Raw genomic sequence first — 13,357 nt, forward strand, 5'->3', positions numbered from 1 at the left:
TCTGTGTCCCCAAATAATACATATAGGATAAAAAAGAAAGCAAAATGATTCTTCAGTTTCTTTCTCCTGATAATTAAGTACAATCACAAGTGGCTTCTCAAAAACCGTCTCCCAAATAACATAAATTAAAGACACATATAGATATAAAATACAGATAAAAATATCAGAATTTGTATCAGGTAGTTTTTAATTTATTCTTGAGAGTTTTAAAATTTTATTATTCAGGGTTTTTCTAAAACTTTTGTTTAATAAAATTATTAGAAAGTATTTTCTACCACATAGTATATTTCTAAAGAAAGAAATTCTATAATAATTATACAACAGTTACATAGTATTAACCAAGCATTTTATAGCTGATTAGCTGTCATGATTATCATCAGATCCTAAATGAGCAACTAAAATGCTCATTACTATGACAAACTCAGGATCCTAAATCTCCCTAATTCAGATTAAATAAGTGTCAAATATAATCAAAAATACTACCAAATAATAAAGCTGGAACATAACTTCCAGTTGATTATTTTGATTATAATGTCTAATAGTGTTCTATATACATATAATAGGTATTCAATGAAAGTTTACTGATGAATTTCAAAAATCATGAAATTCATATGAAAAATCAAAAAGAAAATAAAAACTAGCTTACTAAAATGGTTATGGAACTGAATCAATGACAATTCATTTCTGGCAACTATTTCTCAGAATCATATGTTCCTTCAGAAAACCAATCAAACTTTTCACAGAATTGGTCTGAGGCTCTCCTGAAAGCTTTGTCATTCTTAACTTCCTTCCCAAAGGACTGTAGAAGAAAAGGGTAAACCAGAAGAGTTTATAAATTGTTAATGCCTCTACCCCAATCCAACCCCTTCTGCTAATAATGAGGAAAAAAACTGAAAATAATTATGATGGTAACATATATCTGAATATATTCTTTGAAGAACCATGAGAAGAAGAATCATTCATAGGCTTCATTTAACTCTTCAGGCCAAAATTATATTAAAAACAAACAAACAAGGGTTTAAAATACAATATCCTTCATTTCTAAGATCTGTAAATTCAAAGCAAAATCTAAGCCACAAAACAAATTAAAATAAAAGCACTGATCCAAATTCATGCTTTGGTATGGTGTGATTCATTGCATTCCAAAAGTCAGGATGTGGACCTGAATCTGTTGGCTTGTTTATCACAGTCCCCTGTATGGTACCTTCTGGGTTATATGGTTAAAAAATAACTTTTAAAAATAATTTAACTCCTTTTCTCAATGAATACTTAGAAAGAATTTCCCATAAGTAATTCAATTTCTCAGAAATTTGAGGGACAAAAGATAAATTTAGGTGTGTGCATTTAAAAACCTGTAACTTCCTTTCCACCTCAGAATTACAAATATTTAAAGAAAAAATGGCAAATATGTTAAAAGGAAAACAACACAGGTATGAAGACATGGATGCTTGACATATGAACATGAATATTTTTAGGCCTTTAGGATTCTAATTGTTTTTGTTAATAGTTAAAATAGTTTTTACAGGGCCTGGTGGCACACAGGTAATCCCAGCTACTTGGGAGGCTGAGGCAGAAGGATCACCAGTTCAAGCTTAAAGTCAGCCTCAGCAACTCAGTGAGACCCTGACTGGGGATGTAGCTCAGTGGTAAAGCACCACTGGTTTTAATCCAAACAAAACAAAACAAATAAAAATAGTTTCAAAACCTACAAAGTGGTGAAAAAATAAAAAGATTGAATATGTAGAAATATAAAAATGCATGCCTCTTGATGAATTAATACTATGCCTGAATTATATTAGTAAAAACCATCTGGTAATGTTTTTCAAAGTGATGCTTTTGCAGCAAAAAACACTACTATGCTGCTCTTGTAACATTTTCATGAAGATGACCATGCATATATAATCAGTATAGCTAGAATCAATTTCAAAAGTCTGATATTTACCATGTTAGTCTAGCCAGAATCACTTTGATAAATCATTATATTTCTTCAAATAATACTTTAAGCTAACCTTGAATATGTTCCAACTCTCCTAACCAATCATTTTAAAATGGGGCATTACTAATAGTCACTTTTACATGTACTTTTTAAATTAATTTATTTATTTTTACCCTGTTCTTTATGATACAAATAAGGTTTAGTCTCCAGGGGGCTGGCCTGTGGACTCCTGGGTTAGGGTTAAGGTGCTTTAGTCTGGGGGAAGGTGGATACCAGGGGCAAGAGCCTGGTATCCAGGAGCACAAAGGTGATCTCCCCTCGTCACCGTCACCGTTAAGTAAGAACTTTGATTCTTCTAACTACAAATATTTTAAAAGACTTTTTTAAAGGGTAGGGGAGTAAGGCTGGGAAGTAAAGCACTTGCTTAGCATTGGTAAGGCCCTGGGTTTGATCCCTAACAACATACACACATAGCCTCTTTTAAACAAAGCCAGTTAATTAAAAAAACAACCACCACCACCCCATAACAACATAGTTTCTAATATTACATGATAAAATTTCAGCACAAAATTTCAGGTAAGTAAATTTTAATAATGCCAGAATAAAGAGTATTTAATTAAGACAAACAGAACTAGTAACATTTTCCAGTTGCACTTTGTCATGTGTTCTAACCAAAACTGTGATGGTGAACTGGCAAGGAAAGTCTGAGGGGAAGAACTTCAGGGAAGTATTAACTGAATTCACTTCATATTATTAAATGAGTACCCACCAGCATAGCTCACAGGCACGTTATTCTTGGCTTTAAAAGAAAAGAGTGGAAAATGTTTGTGAAATTATTTATAATTGTATTTCTAAAATATGACTTTAAGAATTTAGGAAAAAAGAAAGTTTTATTTTGTTTTTGGTATCTGGGCTTGAAACCCATAGTGCTGAGCTACATCCTCAGTACTTTTTTTTTTTTTTTTCATTTTGATACAGGTTTTGCTAAGTTGTTTAGGGACTCACTAAGGTTGCTAAGGCTAGCCTTGAACCTGTTATCCTCCTGCCTTAGTCTCCCAAGTGTTTTTTTTTTTTTTAAGTTGAAGTTGAAAGAATTTTTGAATACAAAAAAATGGATACTTACCTTGCAAAAAAATATTAAATTAAAAAATGCTGTTTAATTAACAAAGTTCTTTATAAGATAAATAACTACCAAGTGGAGTGCAAATCAATCACACCAACCTGCTTGATCTTGCAATAAGAAGTGGTAAGCAAATCGTAGACAGGAAGCATATGCACAGAGATGAGGAAGAAAAAAAGGAAAACATTATTTCCTTTGTAAAACAAAAAAAATGTATAATAGCATTTACAGTATAAGTAGAGAAATAAATCAAATCATTATCAAAACGGAAATAAGAGCCCACGTAAAAAGAAAGCATATTGAATATAATGAGAGATACAATTTAAGCAAAGAGAAGATTACTTTACTCTAAGATTACAACTCAAAGAGCTCACACTGACTCCCAAATTCCTGCAAATTTAACAATTCAGCATCATGTGGTTATGTTAAATGGTAGACAAAGAATTGGGAACCTGTTAAGACCTGGGAAATTCCAAAAGAACAAAGCAGAAAATTAAGCCAATTTTTAAAATTAATAAGTTGAAAGTAACAAAATTCACATTGTCCATTTCCAAAATTTCCCAATTCAATGTGTCTCCTAGTACAAAGATCCATTACAGGTGTGCCCCATTTTAAGAAAATCCAACTCAAAACCCTGAACCAAAAAGAGATAAAAGTTTATAATTTTCACTATTTGACAAAAAAATTTTATGAAGAATTTTTTAAAGACAGCAAGTTCACAATACACTGTTTTCCAACTTGATTTATAAGCAATGTTTTCAGAGGAAAAAATTTACTACATAAAATGGAGTACACCTGTATAGTAACAAACTTACATTCAACCTATTAGTAGATTATAGAAGTAAATGACAACTGATGATTCAAGCAAGGGACACCTAAAAAAGAAAAAAGGCCACTCGGGTTTTATAAAGGGAGGGTACAAACATAACAAGTTACACACAGCAACCACATGCTTGGGACAACTATCTCTCCACTTCACCAATCTACCCATGTTACAACAACATATTTTATGTGCTAAGTATGTAAATAGCAATGAAAACTTCTTGAATTGAACAAAGTACAACTCATTTCACACTGTAAGTTCATGTAACTATTCTTTAAGAACTAAGATAAGTTTTGCATTAGAAAAAATGCAATGTTACCTATTCAGATATTTCTCATATTTTAGTTTATAAAATAAAATTAACCTCTATATGGTCTCTAAAGCAACATCATGTATTTTTTTCAAATTATCCTCTGAAGTGAATCATTTTGGTAAATTGCTTAAGAATCGTCAATAGACAGATTTTTGCTATTCTTGGATTCTTCCTCTAAAAAGCTAAATGCATAAGAACAATAATTATTTTGTTATTAGTTTGGGAAAGGTAAGAATATAGATAATGCTTTAAAAAGACAGTAAGCTGCAAGCTGGTACAAGAAGGTATCATCTCCCTTCTGAGAATAAAATATGAATAGATAAAATTAAATAATATTTTTCAACTTAATTAAAGTTTAAGAAAAAGTCTTTAAGTCTGAAATAAGTCTAGATAGATCCTGAGTAAACTTCATGTGGTTCTTAATTCTTTAATCACATCTTGGAAAAATTCTTAAAACCTATCAGGTAATTAGAAATGGAGATAAAGTCCATTTGAAATAAAATACTACTCAATTTATTTTTACTTGCTTGAAACACTCCATTTTTCTTTATTTGGGAGCCTTTAATCTTAAGCTACTGCTAAGAATAGGACACCAAAGTGTAAAATTTTTATAACTGTATGACATGTTATAATGGGTACTGATATACTGCCAAATGTAATTGGTACTTTTAGAAATTCAGGATTTGTTGTTACATGTCCCTTATACTGACCAAGATTAAACATTTATAATGAAACATAAAAAACAACCATAAGAATTTTTCTTTTATACAGCTTACTAGCTCTCTTTACATTATCTCAACTGCAAAAGCATGGATCTCTCTTCCATTGTCTCAAACATAAGCTAAAGCATATGTTTTAACAATTATGGTTAACTGGAAGCAATGAAGGGGCATAGGGGATCATCAACATGCTTTGTTCTACTGAGAAGTCCAACATGTATTCTTCAAATAATGACAGGGAGCGGTGCAGCATTGCTCAAATGAAGCCCATGGGTTATGGAGAAGCCAAAGCTCTGTTAGAGAATTTAAGAGCTACCACTCACTAGTCAAGAACTTATCCAGAGGTTTCTCTATGACAGAACATGTGGAGTCTGAACTACTGCTGCTGCTACTGCCTGGAAGACAAAGAAATGAGCCCAACGCCAACCAAAGAAAGAAAAAACAGGAATATGAACACACATATAGAGAAAAATTCAGTTCCAGAGAAAGAATTTTAAAGGACAAACAAGCTTTGTATTAAAGAATCAAAACTTACTTTCCCTTAAAACCAGTTTTGGTAGTAGTCTATCCAATGTTCTCTACTTCCCAAAGCCATATGGGGGGGATTAAAAACTGTATAAAGATTCACTGTGTGCAAATTTTACTACTCATTTAAAACACTGCATGTTGAAATGACAAGAATAAAAAATATGTTATTTGGTGACATTTAAGTCTATTTAAATTATTTAGGTTATAAGTTAAAGGAAGTTTTAAAACTTAAAGTCAAATTCAACTAACGTTATAGGTCTGTCACCAATTTCCCTCTCTCCCCTCATGGCATCAAACTATCAAATACAAATATTTATGTTTAAGGTATGACAGCAAAACTGAAAAGGCTCATTGAAAAAATTTAAATTTCTAAGCCTGGAAGGCATATTATCATTAAATATTTTAATATATTAAATAGTGGCATTTTTCTACATAAAGTTTTATTCTTAATAAATCTATTATATGCTTTATAACTTTCTAAACAACAGTTCATTTTGTTAAAAAAAAAAACTAGATATGAACAAAAAATACATTTCTCTAAGTCAGGGTTTGGCAAACATTTTCTACAAAAGGACAAGTAATATGTGTTTATAGGCCATAAGCCATGTGAAAGCAGCCACAGAACATATGTAAACAAATGAACATAGTTGTTTTAATAACATTTTACAAAACAGATATGGGCTAGACTTGGCCAGCAGGTTGTATTTTACCAGCTCTTGCTCTAAATCATGCTTTTCCTCTCTTCTGAATTTATACAATCTTTACAGTTTTTAAATTTGGGACTCCTGATCAAACGGTGATGGGTTTATTTTCAGCAACATCATTTAAATAAGACAAGCAAAATATGCACCAGCTGGAAAACAATGATCCACACTAATGGAAGAGAGTTCTGAAATAAATATTTAGGATAAATAGGCTTGAAATGCAGGCCATTATAATATGTCCATCTCTTTTGCATGTTATCTATAATCTTAGCATGACAAAGTCTTAACTCACACATGATAACATATGCCCCACATTGGGGTGAGAATGAGCACATATTATAAAGAAAAGGAATTAAATTTTAAAATACAATACTTAAACAAATTTATTATTTAAAAATCTAATGAATTCTAAAGATTAACCTTACTTGAGGAAAAACTCCACATTTTCCTAATTTATTAAAATATGTAGGTTCCTAACAGATCCAAGTCCTCACGTAAAATCAAAACTCTACCTAAAATTTCAAAATGTTATACCCACTCTCATAGTTTCATAATTCTAAAAAAAAAAAAAAAATCCAAACTATTCTGAGTAAGCTAAGAACAGGTTAGTGGAGAAAAAAACAATGCAAAGTTAACCAGGTATATGGCATACATCCTCTGTTCTAATTGTTACCATAACTATAAAAGCAAAATAGAAGGCATGCACTCTATTGTCTTAGAAATGTGAAAGCATTATTAGGTAGCAATCCTAATTATTTCTACCAATTAGAACACTTAACAGAACTTACCCCTTCTCTTTTTCCTTTTCTCTCCATCTTCTCCAACCTCACCTTCTTCATCCTCTTCCTCCTCTGACCCACTGATATCAGAGCCTGATATTTCTTCTCCTTGGATAGAAATTTAATGCAATGATTTTAGTCTGTACAAGTCATTGGTTATTTCAGAAGTACTTATACCAATTTTCTTCATTAAGCTTTTTTTTGACTCAAATATACTTATACTTTTTGCAGTACTGGGATTGAACCTGGGCAGGGGTGCTCTATCACCCCAGCCCTCTTAATTTTTAATTTGAAGATAGGGTCTCAATAAGTTGCCCAAGCTGGCCTCAAGTTTGTGATCTTCCTGCCTTAGCCTCTTGAATAGCTAGAATTACAGGAGTGTATCACTGTGCCTTGCTCAAAATATAAATTTAAATGTTTCAGGGCTCCTAGATAGTATATCAGTTGTGCTAATCTCAGAAATAGCTAAGATGTACACAGAGACTTTATTTTTCCAAAGTTCCTAAAAAAGTTAAAATCTGACCCATTTAAAAATTCAAATAATTATTTTAAATAGAGTTCTAAACACATACAAAAGATTATGTGTTAGAATTATTAGTTCAGTCTTTTTAAATGTGATGTCTTTGGGGAGTATCTTCTCCTTGTTTCCTGCTTAAGATTTCAAATAATTCAATCTGTATATTTTTTGAACCACAAAACTGTCAGTTAACACAGTGATCCCATATCTAGGATTATATCACAAAAAAATTTCAAAGACAGCTTTATCTGTACAAAGATAATGTTAACTACATATTCTCTTAAAGACAAAAAGTCAATAAAATGGAACCATTAAATAGTAATACAGAGAAGCACTAAATTAACTTCAAATTAGTTATTTAAAAACATCATTGTCCATACATGAAGTTTTTAAGAAAGCAAAGGTGATTGGGGGAAAAAAGTAAAATACATACAAATTGCAACTAGATTATATAGTTATAAATAAAGGCTGGAAAGAGAATAGTGTCTTAGGTAAAGAAATCATTTAAAATATTTTATTCTTTGAGACTAGAAACAATGATTCTTATCAGCAATGACCATACATAGTGTCCCATTCTATATACCATTCTCCAATAAAAGGAACCAGGGAGAAATGTATTTTAAGATTATGGTAGGGAAGATACAAAATGAGCCTAAAACATTATCTTGCAGGACCAGAAAAACAAGCAGGTGCCTAAAAATAACTTGATGAGAACACCCTGAAAGAATATAGGAACTACCCCACTAGAACTCCTAATAGCCAAAACTGTGACAATATGAGCAACCTAATAAATGATAAAATACTGGATTGTAACACACAGGCTAAATAAAATAAAAATTTGAATAAATAAATGGAGATTCCTCTTCCTAGTAACAGAATTCCAAACACTAAAAAAAATGAATGATGAGAATAGAAAATCATCATTGAACAAATGCAACAGAATTATAGTCACAGGCAAGAACCACTGATACATGCTAAAATTAGGAATAAGGTACTTATTTTCTCCTACTATCTCTTAGTAGGAGAACCAGGATATTTACAGAATCTCAAAGTATCTCCCCACAAGATACATATTAATTGCAAATGAAAAAAATAGTAGGTTTACAGTGGAGGAGGCTTCAGAGTAACTATGAGAGAACTGCAGACTAGTCCAAATTAAAGGACAATCTAAACATTCAGGATCAGCACTTTTCAGGAAAGTCAAGATTCTTCATTTTCTTTTTCTTTTGCAGTGCTGAGAATCAAACCCAGGGCCTTGAACATGCTGGACACATGCTCTACCACTGAGCCATATTCCTACTACTGAAGTGTCAAGATTTTGAAAAACAAAAGGAACTAAGGCAATTGGAGGAGATTTAAAAGACAGAAAAAAAATAGACTAATAAAATTATTGTGTGTGATCCTGGATTGAGTCATAGACTAAAATAAGAAAAAAAAGGGGGGGGGGGCTGGGGATGTGGCTCAACTGATAGCGCGCTCGCCTCACGTTTGTGCGGCCCGGGTTCGATCCTCAGCACCACATACCAACAAAGATGTTGTGTCTAAACTAAAAAATAAATATTAACAAAAATTCTCTCTCTTGCGCGAGCATGCACGCTCTCTTTCTCTCTCTCTCTCTCTTAAAAAAAAAAGGAGGCATTGGAAAGATAACTGGCAAAATTTGAAACAGCATATAGATTAGTTGGTGAGATTGTACTGATGTAAATTTCCTGGTTTCAATAATGGTACTGTGACAGATGTTAACATTAGGTAGCTGGATAAGGGTAATGAAGGGTATCATAGAAACTCTCTGTACTACATAAATTTTCTGTAAGTCTAAAATAATTTTAAAATAAAAAGCTTAAAAATTACTTTAATGCTTTTACCTACTTTTTATTGTTTATATGATCAACTCTATTAACTAAGTTATAAAAACAAAAGTGCAGAGCAAATAAAATAAAATGTGCTAAAAATAGTATTACCATATGATCCAGCAATTCTACTGTTGTTTTTTACCCAAAACATTTAAAACAAGGACTGTCTGCATCCATGAACACAAAGTAAGCCACACAGGCCAAAAGGTGAAAGCAATCCAAATATCCACCAATAGATAAATTGATAAACAAAGTGCAGTGTGTGTGTGTGTGTGTGTGTACACATACATACATACACACACATTCGAATACTTTTCAGCCTTAAAAAGAAAATAAATTGTGACATGCTACAAACATGGATGAATCTTTAAGGTATTATGCTAAGTGAATAAACTTACATAAAAATTAAACTTAGATAAAAAATCATTATTTAACAAGTAGACATAGGAAATCTACAAAATACTGTATGATTTTACATATCTAAGGTACCTAGAATGGTTAAATTCATAGAAAGTAGTACAGTGGTCCCCAGGGACTTGGGGGAGAAAGGAATGGAGAATTAGTATTTAATGGGTACAGAATTTCTGTATATGGGATGATAAAAAAGTTCTGGAGATGAAGAGTAATAATAGTTTGCACAACAATATGAATGTATTTAATGCCACTAAACTGGTTAAAATGATACATTTTATGTTTCATATATTTTTGCCTCCTAATAATGTTAAAAATAAAGACAGCAAAATAAAGGTATGCACTGAAAATCAACATAACCAAGAAATTTAAACTCTTTAAAGCATAGTGGCTATAAATACCACCTAGTGGTCACATTTAAAACACCAAATTTCATTAGTTCACTCATTGCTTTTTCTCAATTATCTTACTCTAGTTGATTGAATTAGCACCTTCTCCAAACATATGTGATGGGGTTAGCATCTCTAAATTTCACCTGCGATGGAACTAGTTTCCTTCCCCAAAGACTGCACAAGTGCAGTTTCTAAGCCCTCTATTTACGTGATACACAGAGGAGTTCCTTGCCAATAAGAAGGACCTATCTGTCCCTAACAATGAAGGTGCAGGGAGTGACTAGGTATTTAATGATGACTGAGATGAATAAGATCTTTAAATTTCCCAACCATTTTGCATTATCATGTTAGAAAATAATTTCCAGCCAGGTGCAGTGACACATACCTATAACTCTAGCATCTTAGGAGGCTGAGGCAGGAGGATCACAAAAGTTCAAGGCTAGCCTTAGCAACTCAGTGAGACCCTAAGCAACTCAGTGAGATCCTGTCTCAAAATAAAAAATAAAAAAGGCTGGGGCTACAGATCAATGGTAAAGCACCCCTGGGTTCAATCCGTGCTTTAAAAAAAAAAAAAAAAGAAAGAAAGAAAAAAAATTTCCAAAATAGAATCTCACATTCAAATTTGAGTATGAAAGCATATTTTAAGGCTATGCAATGCACTTTTATTGATAGCAAAAACAACTACTATCTTTCCTTAACAATAGTGAGAGGACTGGGGCTGTAGCTCGGTGGTAGAGCACTTGCCTAGCATGTGTGAGGCCCTGGGTTCGATCCTCAGCACCACATAAAAATAAATAAATAGAATAAAGGTATTGTGAAAAAAAAAATCTTAAAAAAATAATAATAGTGATACTAATCACAAAGCCAGAACTCTGATCTTTTTCACAATGTACACACAGTAGAATGTGCTTCTATACATAGATAAAAATTTATTATTTCATATGTAAACATAGGAAATTTACAAAAGGTCATGGGAATAAAGATGACAGCTTTAATTTAAAAAAATACAAATGTTATATAATTTATTTTTTTAATTTATTTTTTGTATTGGTTGTTCAAAACATTACAAAGCTCATGATATATCATCTTTCATACATTATATAATTTATACTTAATTGAAAATGCTAGGTATTAATTGTTTTCAGAAATATTCTTTTTTTTTTTTAAACATATTTTTAGTTATAGATGGACACAATACCTTTATTTTATTTGTTTTTATGTGGTGCTGGGGATCGAACCCAGCATCTCACGTATGCTAGGCAAGCGCTCTACCACTGAGCCACAATCCCAGCCCATCAGAAATATTCTTTTAAAAATTAATGTTAGAAGCTCAAAAAAGTTTAATAGGTGATTTCTGTTAGAATGCTTCTCCGTTAACCAACATACTTTTAGCCAAAATTAAGATTTATATTTTTCAAAGAATTTACCTTCTTCCAGCTTTTTCTTCAGTTCTTCTATTTCTTTCTGAAACTGGCGAAGCAGAGCATCTTTTGGATCTTCATTAATTCTAGCTTTATTTTTAATATTCTTAGCACGGTTGGCGTACCGTAATGTACTAATAGTTTCATCATAATTATAATCTGCTGGCCCAATATTTGCACACTGTTGAATTAGAAATGCAAATCATTTTACACTACCATTAATTAATAGTACAACTACAAATATATCAGAATAGATGTCTGAAGTACATAGGCACTTTGACCTTTTTAAAAAAGAAAGTGTCAATTATATGGGTTTCCAAGTGATACTACTGCAAACTAATACACATGATATATTACAAAAAGGATAATCAAAAATCAAAGAAGTAAAATAGTTAATTTTTTAAAAATGAACATAATATCCTTTTTATGTATTTATTTTTATATGGTGCTGAGATTGAACTCAGTGTCTCACATGTGAGAAGTAAGTGCTCTACCACTGAGCAATAGCCCCAGTCCATAATAGTCAATTTTAAAAATGTTATTTATATTACTTATGGACAAATTAGAATCTTAAATTTGCTGGATGTTAACGATACCACAAATGAAGTCTTACCATCATGGTTTTTGAGTTTCCTCCTAAAGAATCCTGAAGAAGACGAGTCAATTTAGAGTTACGATAAGGCACATGAGTGCTTTTTCCATCAACCAAGGCAGAAATTACATTACCAAGGGTGGAAAGTGAAAGATTGATTTTTGTAGCTTCCTTCAGGCGCTGTCCAGTAGCTCCAGTTTTTGCTTGTCTTTCTGAGCCCTAGCAATATACAGAGACAAAACTCAAGCTAAAATTATAATAATAATACAGAATATCCTTTTAAGGATTTTTTAAAAACGCAATTTAACAGTAATATACCTGATATAACACCCGAGATTCACTTCAAAATAATTAAGGAAAGGAAAAAGTGAGCAAGAAAAGATGAAACAAGACTGACAACGAGTTGATAACTGTTAAAAGTTGGGTGACAAGAACATAAGGAATCATTATGCTAGTCTACTTTCATATACATTTGAAATACTCCATAATGAGTAGTAAGTTAAACACAAGTCACAATTTTAAAATCTCATGTAAATCACACCTTTCCACATTGATTCTTATTTATGAGATAAATGTAAGTCATAGTACAAGTTATTCCTTAAGTAGGATCCTGTTACTTACAGCAAGATCTACAAGATGAAGCTTCCCCATCCTGACATGCATATTACCATCGACACCTTTTTCACTGCACTCTATAGTAATTGTAAAGATGGCATGCGAACGGGAACTATGTTCATTCATATTAGTTGCACCAACAGAACCTTTAATAAAGGAAGGAAATCCTTAAAAACTGTAACAGAGAGTGCATACAGTAATAATTAAATACCCAGAATAGTTCAAAATACTTAATATCATTATAATAAAAGCCAGAGAACATGGCTAGACCATAAAAGTAAAGGTGTGCATTTAGCCATTATATGAAGTTTCCCTTACATTTTTTTTTTTTTTTTTTTTGGTGGTGCTGGGGATTGAACCCAGGGCCTTGTGCATTCGAGGCAAGCACTCTACCAACTGAGCTATAGCCCATCCCTCTCTTACAATTTTTGTTGAAATAAATAATTTACAAAGCCAGACAGGGTGGTATGGTGCCTATATAATCTCAACTACTTGGGAGGTTGAGAGAGGAGGATCCCTGATACCAGTAGTTTAAGACCAGCCTAGGTAATATAGTGAGAACCCCCTTCCTCCCACTCTTAAAAAAAAAAAATTACACATAAAGAAGAAACGTGTTAAATAACTGGAACAATTA

General features: G+C 32.1%; 1 protein-coding gene across 4 annotated transcripts in view; it reads right to left on the bottom strand.

The window, feature by feature from the left end:
* Kif3a (kinesin family member 3A) overlaps window positions 1-13,357 on the bottom strand; it is a 49,561-nt gene that overhangs the window by 9,380 nt on the left and 26,824 nt on the right. The window contains exons 6-11 of one of the 4 annotated variants that reach the window (XM_046467563.2): window positions 12,730-12,869; window positions 12,130-12,327; window positions 11,523-11,697; window positions 6,932-7,030; window positions 5,235-5,306; window positions 3,158-3,166 (exon numbers count right to left, since the gene is read on the bottom strand). In XM_046467563.2, the coding sequence (XP_046323519.2) occupies window positions 3,158-3,166; window positions 5,235-5,306; window positions 6,932-7,030; window positions 11,523-11,697; window positions 12,130-12,327; window positions 12,730-12,869 (693 nt within the window). The remainder of the gene's footprint in view (window positions 1-3,157; window positions 3,167-5,234; window positions 5,307-6,931; window positions 7,031-11,522; window positions 11,698-12,129; window positions 12,328-12,729; window positions 12,870-13,357) is intronic. The other 3 variants (XM_058586510.1, XM_058586509.1, XM_046467562.2) reach the window with 3 other exon arrangements.

Source organism: Marmota monax, unplaced genomic scaffold (assembly GCF_021218885.2).
Source record: "Marmota monax isolate L192 unplaced genomic scaffold, Marmota_monax_Labrador192_F-V1.1 WCK01_AAM20220418_F8-fsc00199, whole genome shotgun sequence".
NCBI lineage: Eukaryota > Metazoa > Chordata > Mammalia > Rodentia > Sciuridae > Marmota > Marmota monax.